At 40.0% G+C, this 19,607-nt stretch overlaps 1 protein-coding gene across 1 annotated transcript; it reads right to left on the bottom strand.

The window, feature by feature from the left end:
* Positions 1–14,025: 14,025 nt before the first annotated feature.
* Positions 14,026–14,526, bottom strand: LOC147429638 (uncharacterized). Its single transcript, XM_086495046.1, has one exon. It carries the CDS (start codon positions 14,524–14,526, stop codon positions 14,026–14,028), a length of 501 nt encoding a protein of 166 aa, XP_086351172.1.
* Between the last annotated feature and the right edge of the window lie 5,081 nt (positions 14,527–19,607).

Below are 19,607 nucleotides of genomic sequence, written 5' to 3'. Positions count from 1 at the left end.
ATGAAAAGTATTTTCTCTCTCTACCATTTCTTACAAGAAAAAATTGAGACCTCAAACTTCCCCAAAAGGCATTGGATTCTTTAAATCATTGGTTCTTTGCCTTAAAAGAGCTATTGAAGTTTTTTACAGTGGTCCAGATCAAGCATGTTAAGAGAGAACAAAATCAAGAGGCAGATCAATTAGCAAGTAGTAAAGTACAGGTGCGTGTTGCAGGTTTGTACATGGCACCATCCACTTATGCAGGTAGAGAGGCCCTAAAGGTGATAGAGGATTTTTTGAGCTCATGCCAGTGTCTAGAAGATATATCAAAGCCGCAGAGAAGAAGATTTGTGCAAAATGCCCACAAGTTCACATTGGTAGACGAAGACCTGATGACATATGGTTGAGACGGAGTGCTGAGGACAGTTCTTTAAAAAGAGGAGATTGGCATGGTGCTGGAGCAATGTAATGAAGAGAGAGGACATCAAGGTAAAGATCAAGTGTTGTTTTGAAAGCTGGCTTTTGGTGGCCTTCCATAGTAGAGAATGTGCACTATTGGTGCAAGACCTGCCACAAATGCCAAACCGTGGAAAAACAACAATTGTAGCTAATTCACAGGGGACTTTCGTAGCTCAAAGTGTTTTTGAGAAGTGGGGTTTGGATGCCATTGGTCCACTCCCTAAGTCAACGAGCGATAAGAAGTACGTTCTGGTAGCCATTGACTACCTTACTAGGTGGGTCAAGGTCAAAATAGTTAAAGAGATAACTGATCATGTTCTGGCTCAGTTTTGTCTTTGATTGCATTTGTTGCCATTTTGGAGTGCCTTGGATGTCATTTCTAATAGAGGTTAGGGATTTAGAAGCAAGAAAATGCGTACATTGGTCAGAAAGTTGGGCATTTAGAATCAATTTTCTTTGCCCTATCATCTCCAATGTAGTGGTCTAGTAGAGAGTGTCAATGGGAAAATCATCAAAAAGTATGTGTACAAGCAAGAGATAGTGGGAGGCTAACCTTGAGAAGTACTTATGGGCGTACATGACACCTTATACAGTGGCTACAAAGTTTACTCTATTAGAGTTGGTCTATGGTAAGGAGGAAGTACTCCTAGTGCATGCATAGCTAGGAGCTTTGAAGGGCATGTGGCGAGTCAATGCGACCCAATAGGAGGTTTTATAGATTTGGATTACCAGTCTTGAAGCCTTGTAGATGGACAGGGAGGCAGTAGTAGGTTACTATGTGAAGCAATGGGAGAAGCGGGTTGCAAAGTTCAATCAAAACCAGCTAGACAAGAAGATACAAGAAGGATACCTAGTAATAAATATGAGAGATACCTGGATTTCACTGTCCTAAAGAAGTTCAAGAAGAAGTGAATGGGTCCATACAAGGTGTAGAAGGCCTTTCCTAATGGGACCTATTAGCTGGTACAAGTGAATAGTAAGCTTCTTAGGCATTGAGTGAATGGTGTGCGGCTCAAGATGTACTTTGACATGGGTTTTGTGCCTGATGTGCATCAAATTGTGGCCAAGGGGTTTGGGCAACCCACCTGAAAGAGATAATATGCAATGGAGACATAGCTTTGTATATATCTTGTACATATGGCTGTCCTTGGGGGGATCACCTAATAACTTTGTGACTATCACATGAGTGCAACAAAAGGGGTTACTAAATTTTATTTTATTTTCACATTTTCACATACATAAGGGTACCATAAAATGAAATCTGGGAAAAAAAATACAGATTGAATAGGAAAAGGGTGTGTTTTCTTTGTCAAAATTTCACAACAAAGAGTTTTAAAAATAGTCATTGAACACACGTGATATACACAATTTATACATAGTGACCCCCTCCGAGTGGTTGTGGTTTTCCGGTGTGCTTGGTTGTGAGTTTGGTGTTATAGGTTTTCAAGTTCAATAAGCGTGTTTATGGTTGAACATGAATGTTCAACAAGGGGTTTGGGCAATGATGGTGTAGCCAAAGTGGTCAGGGTTGTGACCAAGACAAAGCAATGCTATGGGTGTCTACAAGTGTAATGTACCAAACATTTTTCAACAAAAAAAAGGCTGATATTACAAAGATCAATAGGGCACCCTTATTAAAGGGTTTTTTTAATCATTTTTTAGGGCTTTTGGCCTACCATTTGCAAGAGATCCAATGAGAGTGAGTGTATTTTTTCTTGGGGCTCAATGTCGGCAGTGTGGATGTGTGTGCCCCCCCCCCCCCCCCCCCCCCCCCCTCGAACTGGCCATGTTTTGTGCTCAAAGAGTGAGATTGAGTAGTCATGTTGTTGTAAGGGTTGAAACAAGTTTTGGTGGTGGGTGCTGTGTTATGGTCTTGTTGGGTGTGTGAGAATTGGGAAGTGTGCAATGGTGATCTGTTAGTGCAAATTGTGTCTTTCAAAGGTGTCTCTGAGAGAGCATGGGTTCTATGAATGCCATGAGCTATAGAGAGGCCTTGCGCTGAGTGTTGGGTGTGTTCCCCCATTCCCCTCTCCAACGTCGCAATAAGAATCCGATGTTGTAGGCTTGTGATTTCCCAACCTCCTCTCTAACCAATAGTCCTTTTAGTACAATTTTTATTTTTTTTATCACACCTCTTTTCCTACTCATTGCATTTTTTTCTAGTGTTTCTTTAATCGTTTCTTCTCTTTTGCTATTGAAATTTTAGCTTACACCTCCTCTACTAACTATTCATTTTTTAGAGAAAATGTAATTTTTCAAAGAGTCTTGAACTTACCTAGCTATCTTTCATGAATGTGCATGATGATTGGGATGATTGTGGCCCTCCAAATAGGCCCTAATGTGAACGATGGCTCAAGAAAAAAATCCATTGCCCTTATACCAAGTGCAAAGGCGCATCCCTCGCTCACGGCACATTGCCTTGGAGAATGTGGAGAACGAGGAGCTTTGGATCCCTCAAAAAGGCGCTCGAGTAGGTAGGAGTACCGTCCCCCATCGCTTGAGGATGCTCCCCATTGGTCTATGTTTGGTGGTAGTGCTATGGCATGCAACACTGAAAGACGATGGCTGGAGTGGGTGAGTGAAGGCATGGCACGTGGTGTTTGTGGTACTATCTCTACTTTGACAGGTTTTCCACATGCATCTCAGGGACAATTTGAGTTTGAGGATGAGCACATGTTCGACATGGCTGATGAGTTGTTCGCACCTGAATCCAGCATGTGTGAAGAGGATTATATACCATGCACTCAATGGGCACAAGAAATGGAGAACGGGTTTCTATCAAGTGCTAAAACACCTCTTTACGATGGTGCACAATCATGGGAAACTTTGACACAAATGGCAATGAATCCAAGTACTATGGGCCTATTGAAAGGATACTAAAGGTCAATTTTAGAACCTTTCATACCTTCATCTTTGAATGGAAATCGTTTGCAAATGTGTCTAGAAGACATGATAATGGGCTCTACATGGTGGACTCTAACGTGCATCACATGAGGAGGTATGAAAACTTAGTTTTTCCACACAACTGTAAGCAGGTGAGTGATAACCTTCTTTACCCTTATTTTCTTGTAACAGAATACCAATGTCACTCACTTTGAGTTTCTCTTCTTCAAGTAATCTATATCCCATCAATCCACCAACCAAAACTTTGGTTTGTAGTTCCAGTAACACTTGGGGCAAAACCATTTTTGCCACTAATGAAGTGGAGCTCATCTTTGATCCTCTCACACCTACTACTTTGGATGAGGAGGAGATAGAGGAGAGAGAGATTGATGATTCAGGTCCCAATATTAGCGAGAATAATTTTCATAATGATGATAATGATAATGAGATGGAAGATGACAAATTCAAAGATGATGAAACCAACACGTCCACAAATGACGATTTAGGAGCCATGGGTTTAGATTTGGGTGAAGCTACTTGTAGAGATCCTTTGGAAGATGATTCATAAACATTTTGTATATTTTAATTTATGAAAAGTTTTTGTCTTGTCGTCCATTTATCTCTCTCTCTCTCTCTCTCTCTCTCTCTCTCTCTCTCTCTCTCTCTCTCTAAAAACCAAGGCATACCAAAGCAAACTACTTGAGCAATCGAGGTTTCTCAAGGACACCAAAATGTGGTTTGCAGAAGATCTAACACCCACTCAAGTCAAGAAGAACCCCTCTCTTTTTGGAGAACCTGTTGTAAAGTTTTTTTGTTTTCGGTCCCATAGGTCATATCTGACCTCCGTGGTTGATAATTCAATCTATCTATCTATCTCTCTCTCTTTATATAATTTTATCAAACGTGCTAATTTATGTTAATCAAGTAGGTGTGATTAATTCGATGATAAAATAGCTATCATGCATTAGAACGAGGATGGGGTCTAGAAGGGCCTCTTTATTTTCCATGAGATTATAGAGGTGATTAACTTTTTGACGAATAGATGCATGTGGCAAGAATGGTGGGTGTGTAAGAGAGGTGGAAGAGTGGTCAAAGGATGCACTTTTCCCCCCCAAAAGGGGGTAAACAACTTTATGATTTTCGGCCTTCCATAACTCCTACGTATGATCTTCGATTTGAGTGGAGATTGCAGATCTAGAATCTACACGCCGAGCTCTTTCCATAGATATGTTACATGATATACTTTTGTCAGCTAGATTTTAAATTTCATTTTGGAGGGAAAATTTAAATTCAAATAAACTAGCCGTTTTTCCTATTTGAATTCAAAAGCTATCCTTTGATTGGTTTCTTAATACTAAAGGTTTGGCTCCCTTAAACTGCCAAATAAAGAGGCCCTCTTAGACTCCATTCTCTTCCTAATGGTTTTGTATAATTATTTATAAAAAATAGCAAATGCTTTGTAACTTTTTAAAGAAAATAGAAGAAATTCCTCAAATTTGCATATTTTGGCTCCATATCATTACACGATAATGCTAGAGGTAATAAGGGTGGTTATAACCTCTCCCTCTTTCTCACATCCACCTTCACACATTTTCTTATGTTGTTGTTCTAAAGAGTTATGGGTGCAAGTGGAGCCAGTGTTTTGTGTTGTGCCCAGTGCGAGAGTGCTTCCATCATTAAAGGTTGCTTTGAAGAAGAGGCACTTTATTGTGTTCCTTGCTCAAAACCTCTTCATAGCAAGAGAGCTCCTTGCCACCACTATGTAAAGCCTTTCAGAATATGTGACAAATATAAGGATAGAGTCACTCGGGTGAAATTCATGTGGTGTTCAGGGAAAGAGTGCGAGCCTCTTTTGTTTCGTGCATGCTGAGTGTCTTACTTGTTGCAATCCAACATATTATAGACAATGGCTAGGCACCTTGTGAACTAATTTATCCCAAAAACCATAGCTTCATGTCCCAACACCATTTTTTTGTCCATTTTATGAAAATAGAAATCATGTTCTTTAATTTTTTCACAAGAAAAATAGAAAGAAGTATCCAAATTTGGATATTTTGGTGCCAAAGCGGGGTTCAATAATACAAGCAATAATAGCAACGGGAATAAGTGCAATAATGCAAGCAATAATACTAGTGGTAATATGTGTGGTAATATTTAGTTTGCAAAAATACGTCCTTTCGTCCCCCTCTCTTTTCTTTGGCCAGTCCAATTTGAACTCTTTCTTTGCAAAACACGGGAAAGGGCTGAGGCAAATGATTTGAAAGTTTTAAAGTGAAATTCCCATGAAAGTGACATGCCAACATATCTCATCAGCACAGATTAAGCAGTTGACTTGTTATCTTTTCCCATTAGTAGGCAGCCCCATCATAATTGGTGATCGAGGTTAAAAACCTGGCATAAACGTCAAGGGACTAAACCTAGGTGCACCATCTTTGGCATCATGATTTAAAATTCTTGCTAACGTACAATCTTAGCATATCCACTATCAAAAGATTGAAAACTATCATCTATCTCTCAAATGATGATAATTTGGCATTCTTGAGGTGTGTTTCCCAATTGTATGCAAATAGTTTTCCAAACCTGACTAGCGAGCATAGGTTCACTATTACTCATAAATTGCGATTTAATCCACATAATCTATACAACCAACTTGGTTAAAGACTGGACTTGGTTGGAATAAACTTACAAAGTTGAAGCAATCTATCTACAAACACCCATACGGAGTCACCTTGTATGGTGGTTGGTAGACTGCCACAATAAATGTCCTAGAGATACTACACTTGTGGTGAAAAAAGATTCATGAGCTATTACACTCATGAATTTGCATGTCATTACAAATATGACTTTGTTAAACACTAGAGCCCATAACACCTTGTGTGTATGCATTTAGCAAAAACTTATACAAACCTCAATTTCCATGACTATAGCTACCAATGCTTATGGTGGATGTTATGCTCATAGCATACAAACTAAACATGTATGCAATGGGAAGTAATTAGTTTATTTTCACTTAAAAGATAAACGTACAATTAGTTTAGCAATCACTTAAAAGATTTTCTAAAACATTTGACCATAATAGAATGTGTAAATGAATCACATCTAGGAAACACTTTCATTAATTGAAGATAGCCTTACTTTTTGCATAAACAACCATCCATTAATGTTGTTTAATATTACTTGTACCCTTAACAAGTCTCACTTGATATTCGACAAATTTTGGCCACTAAAATGTTTTCTGATATTACGTGCTCAAAATGGTCTAATAAACGAACTTGACTAGCACCTAGGGACTTAATCATGACACATAATTGGAAGAACAGTCCCAGTGTCTGTCCCAAAGACTCATATTCTCAACATGTGGAATACTTATCATTTATAATGCTAAGAAATATGACATCTATCAAGTACAAAATGTACTTGTGTGTGGAGGTAACCATAAACACTCAGTGATAGGAGTGAGATATGTCCTCCCCATGGATTGGTCCATGCCAGCACCCAAAAAAACACACTTCAAACCCTTTTACAAAGTTCCCCTAAGTTTGTGTGCTCACAGTATCTCAACATTAGCATTTAGTGGTCTTTAGTCGAGTTGGCTGGTGGATATCATCACATAGACAACTCATTCCCGCTGTCACACTTGGCAATGGATTTTGTACCATAATCTCGTAGATTAAAAATCTGGCATTGAAGTTTTTGCAAGAATCTTTGGCGAAAGTTTGTTAAAAACCTTGGCATGGCCCACCCTTGCTTGGTTTGTATGCCCTTGATGAAAAGCCATGTTTGTATCAAAATTTGATAGCAACATTTCTCGCACAAGCCTTGCTTGATTGATGCAACAAATCATGATCTTGTTGTGAGTGATTTGTTTAAATTTTTTTGCTTATGGTGATTTTCACAAGCTTTGTTTGTGCCTTGATGGCTTGAATTGCACAAGTGTGGAAAAACTTCCATGGCATCGCACAAGTCCTTTGCATGCCATAGACACACATCATGTTCTTGAAGAAATTATCAAACAAAATCAAAACCTACTATGCACCTCATTAATTACTTGTATCGACTTGCCTCGTAGGCCAACTAGGGTTGTGATTTCCATCATTGTACTGTGTTTTGATGACCCTCCTTTGTATGCAAGGAAAGCATTGACCCTTGGTCCCATCCCATCAAAGCATAGGAGAGAAAAATTCTCCCTTTTTCTTACAAGAAAAAGACATTTCGTTGATGATTTAAAGCCCATGCTCACTTGTAGACAAAGACTATGTCTGAATTGAAGACACTGTCCCTCGACCAGTAATGGTTGCATCAAAAATTAGCTTTGGAAAATTGTTTTATGATTACCTAATGGCCATTTCCCTCCTTGAGAGACTGTGAGATTCCATGCTGAGTTGTGTGATCATTCTTCATACACTAAGTGCCGTGAGTTTTGTCTTTGGGAGTTTGGCAAAAACCACTATCTTCCAAAATTTTAATCTTAGCACCGCTCGTGCGGCAAGCAACGATGTCGAGAAGCCGCAATGGTTTTTGAGTTTCACGTTTCTTTCTATAATTGATTGTATCTAGAACTGAATTCCATATCTCATTATCCTCAGCCTACATCGATCATCAATCCATGCCTACTTGTCCTCGGTCCTCATCGGCCGCCGGCTTGTCATGCCCGTAGATTTGTGGAGCCTCCCCCATAGGTTGGTGTGAGGCTCTAATTAAGGTGGATTGTTGTAAGTTGCATTCAGGATTGAAAAATGATTATGAGTAATTACACTTAAAAAGAGAGACAAGATATGTGAATGTCAAAATACAAAATAAGGCTTGCTAAAATAGATTGCTTGTAGAAATGTATAATGGTGCTCTTATATAGAAGAGCCATACAATGAAATACAAAGTGACATCATAGGTAAGGTTATAGAAACATCCAAGATATTATTCCTAGCATAGTGCTACACAGGCTATTAGCCTAGTTTTATGACACACATGCTAACAGGGCTAAGAGGTGTTGCGTATGCCATAGCTAAGAATAATTCCCTTGCCTAAATGTGGAAAAATACGGAACAGTCATAATAATGGGATGCATCCCTAGGGGTGTTTATTGAGGGTACCATTTGTCCGTGTACAAAGGGGTTCTACCTAAGTTTATGTAATGTGCTATCAATCATTTTATGCTCATATTTTATGCTCATTTGCAAGTTTGAAAATAAGGATACTAATTTAGAACATCCACTTTGTGATCCTAGTTTGATGTCCCTTTGTTCAAATGATGGTACGGTGGGTACAAGTGAGATTATTCCCCCATCAATATGCTATGCCTATATGTGGGTAGATGCCCATGCTTATTGTTGTTTTGACCATTGTCTTGTCCATATTGTTGCTATTTTTGTGGTTATGAATTTTTTAGGGTTGGCTTTTCTTTGTTCCTTCAAGTGACAATGATCGTTATTATGAACTAATGTTTTTGCCTTGAACTAGAACCTTGTTGTGAGCATCATGTTAGATGATGAAACTAACTAACCTCTTCATGGAAGGAGCTTGAAAAGAGAAATTTCAATCTTGTAGGGTTTAGAAATATCAAACTTATGGATGGATTAACATTATTACGGTAAGAATGAATGCCTTAAGCAAGACTCAAGGAGCATTAAGGTGCAATGGCTATAGGTAGACAAGAGATTACTAAAACTAGCTGAGCAAGGAACTCCACGCATTGGCTTTCTTGCAAATTGAAATATATATGACACTATGATCATGGATCCATAGAGTGCAATGATGCCGAAGGAAAGCTGAGATAATTCAATCAAGTTTTTTGCTCATGAACACCTCAATGAGGCACAATGAAATGCCACTTTCCCCTAAAGGATTTTCTTACTACAAACACATTGCCAAAACCTTACAATTGAAGGGTGAATGTACACGTTAAGGATCGTAATTACTTGCAAATATCTTACACTTTCCATGAAGATGATAATGGATTATGGAACAATTTTGCAAGCACAAAATAAGTCTTTGTCTACTCCACATCCATATTATCTCATCGATTGAAGTGTCGATGACATGGTAATGGATGTGGAGGGGGAGCAAGTTAACCTTTATTGGAAAGGTGACCCAACATAGAACATGCTAATTCTCACAATAGTAAAAAAAAAAAGCTCAGTAGATTGGACAATGTTATGAGACTGGGAACCCTCCTGTTGTAGTGGTTAGCTGCAATTGGGATAGCTGGCATAATGGTTAATTATTTGCTGTCTATTTATTTTCTAATTAAGTTGATGATGATTTTGTAGAGTGGAATGCGGGGAGTTGATGAAGAGGCGCAGGCAATTACTCTTGGCCATTTTATATTCGCACAGTATTTTAGAATCTCATTTTCAATAAGCCACTATGGCTCTGTAAATAATTGTAGCGGGAACTCCCCTTATGGGTCATGCAAGAACTAATGAGCTTCACTCATGTACAAAAGGGAAGTGGTTATAAAAAGAGGGCCCTCAATTTTTGGCACCTTAAACTCAAAACAATATATTAAATACCAACTCCACAAGAGAGGTGCCCTGGAGTTTGGGGCTAGATTTAGGCATTTCTCTTGCAGATTCTCTTCTGTACTTTCTTATGCTATGTTCTATTTGTTGTGTACTCTCTAATATAGTCCCTATATCTTACAATTCTCTTACACTCTCTTACAAGCATGTCTATGTCAATTCTATGTTCTGTGTGTGTGTGTGTGTGTGTGTGTGTGTGTCATAGTCTAGGTGTGTGTGTGTTTGTGTGCTTGGAAATTGGGAAAAGAGGTGCACAGGTTGATAGTGATGTTTGTGAGCATGTGTTGAATAATCTAAGCAATTGGTCTCCCCATCTCTTCTCCCAACAGTGGTATCAGAGCTTTAGGTTCGAGGAAAAAATGGCATCAGATTTCAAGCTCAAGAAGGAATTCCTCGAATCGACAAAATTCAAATTGCAATTCATCGACTTGCAATTCCCAGATTCAAGGATTCGTGGCAATTCAAAGATTAATTGGTCGAATTTGCAAACGAAATTTTGCTTGGTCGTCAATTGGCGGCAAATCGGCTACTAATCAGTAAAATCAATTTCCAATTTCGGCCTCATGACAGTTTCGATACGATATGTCAAGTCTCAAATTCCAAATTTAATGCCTAATGAGTGCGGTTTGTGAAGGCAAGAAAGAGAGCAAGAGTTGAAGAAAGCAGAAAGGCTTGGAGGGCCGGAAGAGTCTTGGTTTCAAAAAGTATCTGCAATCGAGGTCAGTCTCACAAAGAGATCTACGACATCAACTTTGCAAGCTACGACAGATTGTGAAGGTTTGCAAAGAAGGAGATTGAAAAGAGGTTGCACCTCGAGGGGTTGAATCATGTCAGTAATTTGGCTTGTCATGGGGAAACGGTATTCGAAGGCATAAATAAAGAGAAAGAAGAATGATAGATTTTGTGGGTACTGCCGCATACAACAACCTATGCCGAACATCACCAAATTTTGCAGTCTTACTAGCAAGCTAGCCGCCCTTCTTGCTCGCGGGAACGAGCCATTCCATACAAGCAATACTCACTGCAGCCATCGCCAAAGCGTTTGAGACCGCCCCCAAACTGGTCGCCCAGAACCGTAGGACATACAGCTACTCTAACATGCGGGCCAAAACTGTCCCTGCGAGTCACCCTCGTCCCTTCTCTGCACGGCGCTATCGTCGTCCTCAACACTGCTTGCTGCCATGCCTTAATTGGTGGGTACACACACACCTTTTAATTAAAAGGAGTGGCTTAAAAGCCACTTGAGCCAACATGGTCGGCCGCCCGAGAATCAACCAAAAAAAAAGAAGGAAAAAAATTCCTTCTTAAGCGGGTACTCACACACTTGCCTTTCCAACCACTTTTCCTAGCCTTGGATGGCCGACGACACCGTGGGTAGCGGTTCAACATTAAAAAATAAATAAAAATATTTTCCTTTGCTGACTCGAAGAGAAGTTTTGCTGTATACCAATCGCAGTCGTCAAAAGTTGTTTTCAACATATACTTAGCAATTAATTTTCAATCGGGGTTAAAAATTCAAAGACTGTCGACCAGTATCAAATACTTAATTTCTCAGCCGTTAATAGATGATAGACATATTAAGTGGGTCGCTTTTATTCAAAGTTTTCAACCTAGCATTCAATACCAACCTGGTAAAGAAAACGTTGTAGCTGATGCTTTGAGTAGAAGACCCTCACTTAATCATCTATCAAGCATTACGGGAACTTCATTTGACACTATGCCTGACACTTATGCACATGATGATAACTTCAAAACGACATGGTTGTATATGCTTGATAATTCTGTGCACATTTCTTGAATACACTATTCAAGAAAACTTCCTTTATTTCAAACAAAAATTGTGTGTGACTAAACCTTTCCGTACATTAATTATTGAAGAATTGCACAAACCACCCTATGCTGGACATAGAGGATTGGTTGCAACTTTTCAAAATTTATGTCGTGATTTTTATTGGCCTACTATGAGAATTGATGTTAAACAGTATGTCTCAACTTGTTTGATTTCGCAAAAAATCAAAGCAGCTACAGGTAAGAAATTGGGACTTTTACACCCTCTCCCCATTCCTGAAAGTCCTTGGGAACACATTTCAATGGATTTTGTTACTGGTTTCCCACTCACATGGCACAAGCATGACATGATTTGGACTATTATTGACCGTTTTTCTAAACAAGCATATTTCATTCCTTGTAAGAAAACACTCACAGCACATGAAGCTGCACTTTTGTTTCTTAAGACTGTTTTCCCACATCATGGTTTGCCTAAAGTGATTATTTTTTATCGAGATTCAAAATCTTGTAGTGCTTTTTGGACTACTGTGTTTGAAAATCTTGGCACTACACTTCACTTCTGCATTTCATCCTGAATCTAATGGTCAAATCGAAGTCACCAACCACACTATTATTAATTTGTTAAAGGCTTATGTTTCTTCTCAACCAAAAAAAATAGAATGATTATCTGCATATTCTACAATTTGCATACAACAACACCACTCACACTGCCACGGGTAAATCTCCGTTTGAAGTCGTATATGGTCACTCTCTTCCTACTCCTGCTTCACGTCTTTCTAATGTTGTGCCTGCCCCACTGATGATTTCACTACTGACTTTCATGATATTTATGCAAGTGTGCATTCTGCCATTAAACACTCACAAGAACTTTATACCAAGCATGCTAACAAGCACCACAAGGGACACCAATTCAAAGAAGGTGATCATGTTTTACTTCACATAGAAAAACGAAGGATCAAAAGTGTTGATACCAATGTCTTTGTTAAGATTGCTCCTTGTTTTTATGGACCTTTTAAAATTTCATCTATCATTAATGATGTTTCTTTTTGTTTAGACCTACCTGCACATTGGCACATTCACAATGCATTTCAATTAGTCTTTTACGCCCATTCAAAGGACCCCTACCTACACATCACATTTATGAAGACCCACCTTAACTTGTAGACCAAGAAGAGCAACTCATCCCTGACAAAATAGTTGATCACGAGACCACCACTATACGCACTGGCATGGTTTACAACCGTTACATTTTGACTTTCAAGGGCCACCCTAAAGAGGATGCCAAATGGATGCCTGAAATTTTTTTTCGCAACTTCCCCGACCTTCTCCAGACTTTCCATCACTCGCGGTCCAGTTGATTTCTCTATTGAGCAATTGAGGATAGTTGCTATCCCTAGTGGGAGGGATGTTACGAGACTGGAAACCCTCCTGTTGTAGTGGTTAGCTGCAATTGGGATAGCTGGCGTAATGGTTAATTATGTGTTGTCTATTTATTTTCTAATTGAGTTGATGATGATTTTGTAGAGTGGAATGCGGGGAGTTGATGAAGAGATGCCGGAAATTACTCTTGGCCATTTTATATTCGCACAGTATTTTAGAATCTCATTCCAATAAGCCACCTATGGATCTGTAAATAATTGTAGTGGAAACTCCCTTTATGGGTCATGCAAGAACTAATGAGCTTCACTCATTTACAAAAGTGAAGTGGCTGTAAAAGGAGTGGCCTCAATTTTTGGCACCTTAAACTCAAAAATAATATATTAATACCAACTCCACAAGAGAGGTGCCGTGGAGTTTGGGGCTAGATTCAGGTTTTTCTCTTACAGATTCTCTTTTCTACTCTCTTATGCTATGTTCTATTTGCTGTGTACTCTCTAATCTAGTCTCCATCTCTTACAATTCTCTTACACTCTCTTACAAGCATGTCTATGTCAATTCTATGTTTTCTGTGTGTGTGTGTGTCATAGTTTAGGTGTGTGTGTGTGTGTGTGTGTTGAATGGTGATGTTGATGAGCATGTGCTGAATAATCTAAGCAATCGGTCTCCCCATCTCTTCTCCCAATAGACAGTGAGCAAGATTATAGATATATCTCTCATGTTGCATATCATTAGACAACTCTTAAAATTGAAACTCAACTCGGTCTTCTTGTTAAGATAAACCCATGGGACTGCATAAAACATTGTGAAGACATTGCTTTCCTCTAAAGAATGACTAGAGAGAGTTTTGCAGAGATGCTTTTTGACCAAGGGAAAATTACACGTTCAATTGCAAAGGGAGAAGCTAACCAATATGGTTGCTTATGGAGAACAAAGAATGCTAACTAGTAATAGAGGAGGGGGGGAGTAGACGGGGGTTGCCGCACACTCATGGGCATGTGTGGAGTACTAAGAACACTAACTAGTAATGGGGAGGAGGGGGAGAGTAGATGGGGGAAGGTGTGACATATGGGGGAGGAGGGGATTTGTAGACGGGGGATGGCTGCTGATAAGTGGGGGGTGGAGACTTATAGACAAGAGATGGCTTGTAGTAGGGACGAGGAGGTGGAGACTTGTAGACTGATGGCTTGTAGATAGGCTTGGGCTTGCAGACTGGTGATTTGTAGATGCGCTTGGGCTTGTAAATAGGCTTGGGCTTGTAGATGGGTTTGGGCTTGTAAATAGGCTTGGGCTTGTAGACAGGTTCAAGTTTGTAAATGGGCTTGGGCTTGTAGATGGGTTTAGGCTTGTAGATGGGCTTGGGTTTGTAGATGGGCTTAGGCTTGTAGAGGGGCTTGGGTTTATAGGCGGGTGAGGGTTTTTCCTCTTCCTCGTAGTACGTACTGGCATGGGTGCTGAGCAGGAGAGCGGAGCCCAGGAGGGCCAGCAACAGCAGCAAGTGATGGCGAGCTCGCATCTCCATTTTGTTGGATGAATGAAGGGGATCAATGATCGAGAGGTGAGATAAGGCGCTTGCCGACAGTCTTATGCTTATATAGCTGCTTGTGGTGACTCAGATCCGACCGGGTGGCACGAGAACGTGCTCGCCTGTAAGAGCTGGATAAATTCACATTACAGGCAGCTTCAAGGCACGTTGAGAGATCTAGAGAGAGAGAGAGAGAGAGAGAGAGAGAGAGAGAGAGGGAGAAGCGGGGTAGAGAGGTGGACGGTGTGGACCGTGGTGCTTGCATGGAGACGACCTTGACCAGGTTGTTGCCATTGTCAATCAATTGAGGGCCCTTCGTGCTTCGCTTTTGCAAATTGCACCGAATGGACTTCCCATTCGTCACAATCCGTTCATCAGATCCGCTACCCTCCTCTTGTTGTGTGGGGTAACGTGGCTCAAATCCAATCCTTACATGTGATGTTGCAAAGGAAATTGGAAGAGTTCAACAGACCTTGGATTCCACACATCTTCGATTGAAAAAATTCGCCCCTCCAAAGGGGTACTCACCTTCCCCCAAAAGAAGAAAATGGCTGCCACCTGGGCTATAACATGCACGTTCACAAATATAGTTACGCATACCATCTGGAACTACAACTAGAACACAAGAAACCTTAAAAAAAAGTTCTCTTATTGGTGCTCTTATTGTTGTTGGCGCTTTCACCCTAATAACTCTTGTGATGGAGTATTTTCATCGCTTGGTTCCATTCTTCGCCTATTCTCTATCACTTTTGCAAATCCAATCGTTCTTATTATGCCTCAACGTCTCATACCGAGCTCAACAATGGATCACTTTCACGCCTTGCATTAACACATCCACTTAGCAACGCTCTAGTACACATCTGCACCAATTATCTAGTACCCCAACTCCACTACACAGCTAGCACACCCGAGTCCATGATCCTAGCTACGCTTTCCTAAAAAGGACCTTATGCCATTTTCCAATGTGGTCACCACAACTAGAATTGGATTCTAAACTCATGACATTGCAGTAGTGGTAGAGGCATCCACCCTTGGTACGTATACCTCTAACATGGTTAACAGTACAACGTGCAACGTTGGTTGTAGAGTATTGGTGTTCTAAGTGTGGTAAATATCATCCAATGCTCCATACGATACTCAGGGTGCTTTGCTACTCATTGTATACTAGCTGCATCACTTTCTAAATGATGAAAGCATGCAATAATGCTTATCCTATCAGTTTAGGGAGGTTGTGGCTACCTGCCATGGGAGGTAAGCGGGATTGTGGTGGAAGTGGCATGTTTATATTACCAGATAAAGAGAATGGAAGACACATAATATTGGACATAAAAACTAAGGAAAATCACTTTCATCCCATGGAAACTAAAGACAAGGGAGATTTGATGATGAGTTATGAGTATGAGACAGAGACAACCTATGACGAAGGCTACATAGGTGCTAAAGAAGAAGAGAGTGATGATAGTATTTTGAAGATTAATGCAGACTTGTTCCTCCTTGAGAGAGTGTGGGATCCCATGGTGAGTTGTGTCGTCACTCTTCATACACTCAGTGCCGTGAGTTTTTGCTTTGAGTTTGGCAAAAACCACTGTCTTCCAAAATTTTAATCTTAGCACTGCTCGTGCGTCAAGCAACAATGTCGAGAAGCCACATTAGTTTTTGAGTTTTGAGTTTCTCTCTATAATTGATTGTATCTGGAACCGAATTCCATCCCTGCTTATCCTCAGCCTACATCGATCGTCGATCCATGCGTGCTCCGCATCGGCTGCCGGCTTGTCATGCCCGCAACTTTGTGTAGCCTCCCCCATAGGTTGGTGTGAGGCTCTAATTAAGGCGGTGTGTCGAAAGTTGCATTCATGATTGAAAAATGATTATAAGTAATTACACTTAAAAAGAGAGATGAGATATGCGAATGTCAAAGTACAAAATAAGGCTCACTAAAATAGATTGCTTGTAGAAATGTACAATGCTGCTCTAATATAGAAGAGCCATACAACGAAATACAGGGTGACATCATAGGTAAGGTGCTAGAAATATACAACTTATTATTCCTAGCATAGTGCCACATAGGCTATTAGGCTAGATATTATGACACACATGCTAACAGGGCTAAGAGGTGTTGCATATGCCATAGCTAAGAATAAATTTGGGCAATAGGACGTGCCCCTAATTAGCGTGGTTTTTTTGTAAGTTGCATTCATGATTAAAACATGATTATGAGTAATTACACTTAAAAAGAGAGACAGGATATGCAAATGTCAAAATACAAAATAAGGCTTGCTAAAATAGATTGCTTGTAGAAATGTACGATGGTGCTCTTATATAGAAGAGTCATACAATGACATACAAGCTGAAATCATAGGTAAGGTGGTAGAAATATCCAAGATATTATTCCTAGCATAGTGCCACAGGCTAGATATTATGCCACACATGCTAACAAAGCTAAGAGGTGTTGCATATGCCATAGCTAAGAATATATTTGGGCAATAGGACGTGCCCACCCAATAGTTGGGCCCCTTAGGCACCATTGGGCACCAAAAAATTTAAACAAAATTTTAATAGTCAACCCTCTTAGTAGCGATGGCGGATTGCATGCTCTGCACAGGAGAGAGAGAGAGAGAGAGAGAGAGAGAGAGAGAGAGAGAGAGAGAGAGAGAGAGAGAGAGAGAGAGAGAGAGAGAGAGGTAGCGATGGCTACGGGCCACAAATTGGTCCGATCCTTTGACACAATATGCTACTCTTGCCCACACGCTATCAACAAGCTAACCCATGCACAATTTGGTGATGTTCTCGATCGCTTCCTTGTGGATGTAAGGGACGGCTCCCTTGGCCCTCTATCCTATGGATACAATGGTTTGAGGGACAATGGTTTGTTAGAATATGATGACCATGGAAGACTTGAAGTCTTTAGTGGATTGAGATTAAGGTGAGGATGCAACACAACAATTGAGATTAAGGTGATGTGGCAAGGAAATAGTTGTAAGGGATTAACGCAAGGAGATGGCTTGCACAGAGACCGATTCCCTTGCCTAAATGTGGAAAAATATGGAACAATCATAATAATGGGATGCATCCCTAGGGGTGTTTATTGAGGGGTACCATATGTCCGTGTACAAAGGGGTTCTACTTAAGTTTATATAGTGTGCTATCAATCATTTTGTGTTTATATTTTATGTTCATTTGCAAGTTTGAAAATAAGGATACTAATTTGGAACATCCACTTTGTGATCCTAGTTTGATATCTCTTTGTTCAAATGATGGTACGGTGGGTACAAGTGAGATTATTGGTTATGAATTTTTGACGGCCGGCTTTTCTTTGTTCCTTCAAGTGACAATGATCTCTATTATGAACTAATGTTCTTGCCTTGAACTAGAACCTTGTTGTGAGCATCATGTTAGATGATGAGAATAAATTTGGGCAATAGGACATGCCCCTAATTAGGGCAGTTTTTTTGTAAGTTGCATTCATGATTAAAGCATGATTATGAGTAATTACACTTAAAAAGAGAGACAAGATATGCAAATGTCAAAATACTAAATAAGGCTTGCTAAAATAGATTTCTTGTAGAAATGTACGATGGTGCTCTTATATAGAAGAGTCATACAATGACATACAGGCTGACATCATAGGTAAGGTGGTAGAAATATCCAAGATATTATTCCTAGCATAGTTCCACACAAGCTATTAGGCTAGATATTATGCCACACATGCTAACAGAGCTAAGAGGTGTTGCATATGCCATAGCTAAGAATACATTTGGGTAATAGGACATGCCCACCCAATAGTTGGGCCCCTTAGGGAGCATTGGGCAGCATTGGGCACCATTCTACACAGGAAGGGGGGGGGGGGGAGAGAGAGAGAGAGAGAGAGAGAGAGAGAGAGAGAGAGAGAGAGAGAGGTAGCGATGGCTACGGGCCACAAATTGGTCCGATCCTTTGACACAATATGCTACTCTTGCCCACGTGCTCTCAACGAGATAACGCATGCACAATTTGGTGCCGTTCTCGATTGCCTTCTTGTGGATGTAAGGGACGGCTCCGTTGGCCCTCTATCGTGTGGATACAATGGTTTGAGGGGCAATGGTTTGTTACAATATGATGACCATGGAAGAATTGAAGTCTTTAGTGGATTGAGATTAAGGTGACGACGCAACACAACAATTGAGATTAAGGTGATGTGTCAAGGCAATAGTTGTAAGGGATTAATGCAAGGAGATGGCTTGCACAGAGACCGATTCCCTTGCCTAAATGTGGAAAAATCCGGAACAATCATAATAATGGGATGCATCCCTAGGGGTGTTTATTGAGGGGTACCATATGTCCGTGTACAAAGGGGTTCTACTTAAGTTTATATAGTGTGCTATCAATCATTTTGTGCTCATATTTTATGTTCATTTGCAAGTTTGAAAATAAGGATACTAATTTGGAGCATCCACTTTGTGATCCTAGTTTGATATGTCTTTGTTCAAATGATGGTACGGTGGGTACAAGTGAGATTATTGGTTATGAATTTTTGACGGCCGGCTTTTCTTTGTTCCTTCAAGTGACAATGATCTCTATTATGAACTAATTTTCTTGCCTTGAACTAGAACCTTGTTGTGAGCTGATATCATGTTAGATGATGACACTAACTAACCTCTTCTTGGAAGGAGCTTGGTAAGAGAAATTTCAATCTTGTAGGGTTTAGAAATATCAAACTTATGGATGGATTAACATTATTATGGTAACAATGAATGCCTTAAGGAAGACTCAAGGGGCATTAAGGTGCGATGGCTATAGGTATACAAGAGAAATAATTACTAAAGCCAGCTGAGCAAGGGAACTCCACACATTGGATTTCCTGCAAATTGAAATATATATGATACTATGATCAGGGATCCATAGAGTGCAATGATGCCGAAGGAAAGCATGAGATAATTCAATCAAGTTTTTTGCTCATGAACACCTCGATGAGGCACAATGAAATGTCACTTTTCCCTAAAGACTTTTCTTACTACAAACACATCGCTAAAACCATACAATTGAAGGGTCAAGGTACACGTTAAGGAGCGTAATTACTTGCAAATATATGAAAATAGTAT

The sequence above is a fragment of the Adiantum capillus-veneris genome, chromosome 22 (assembly GCF_014529385.1).
Source record: "Adiantum capillus-veneris isolate H3 chromosome 22, ASM1452938v2, whole genome shotgun sequence".
In the NCBI taxonomy this organism is placed as follows: Eukaryota; Viridiplantae; Streptophyta; class Polypodiopsida; order Polypodiales; family Pteridaceae; genus Adiantum; species Adiantum capillus-veneris.
The sequence above is the reverse complement of the archived record's forward strand: the minus strand, read 5'-3'. Positions and strand labels throughout refer to the sequence as shown.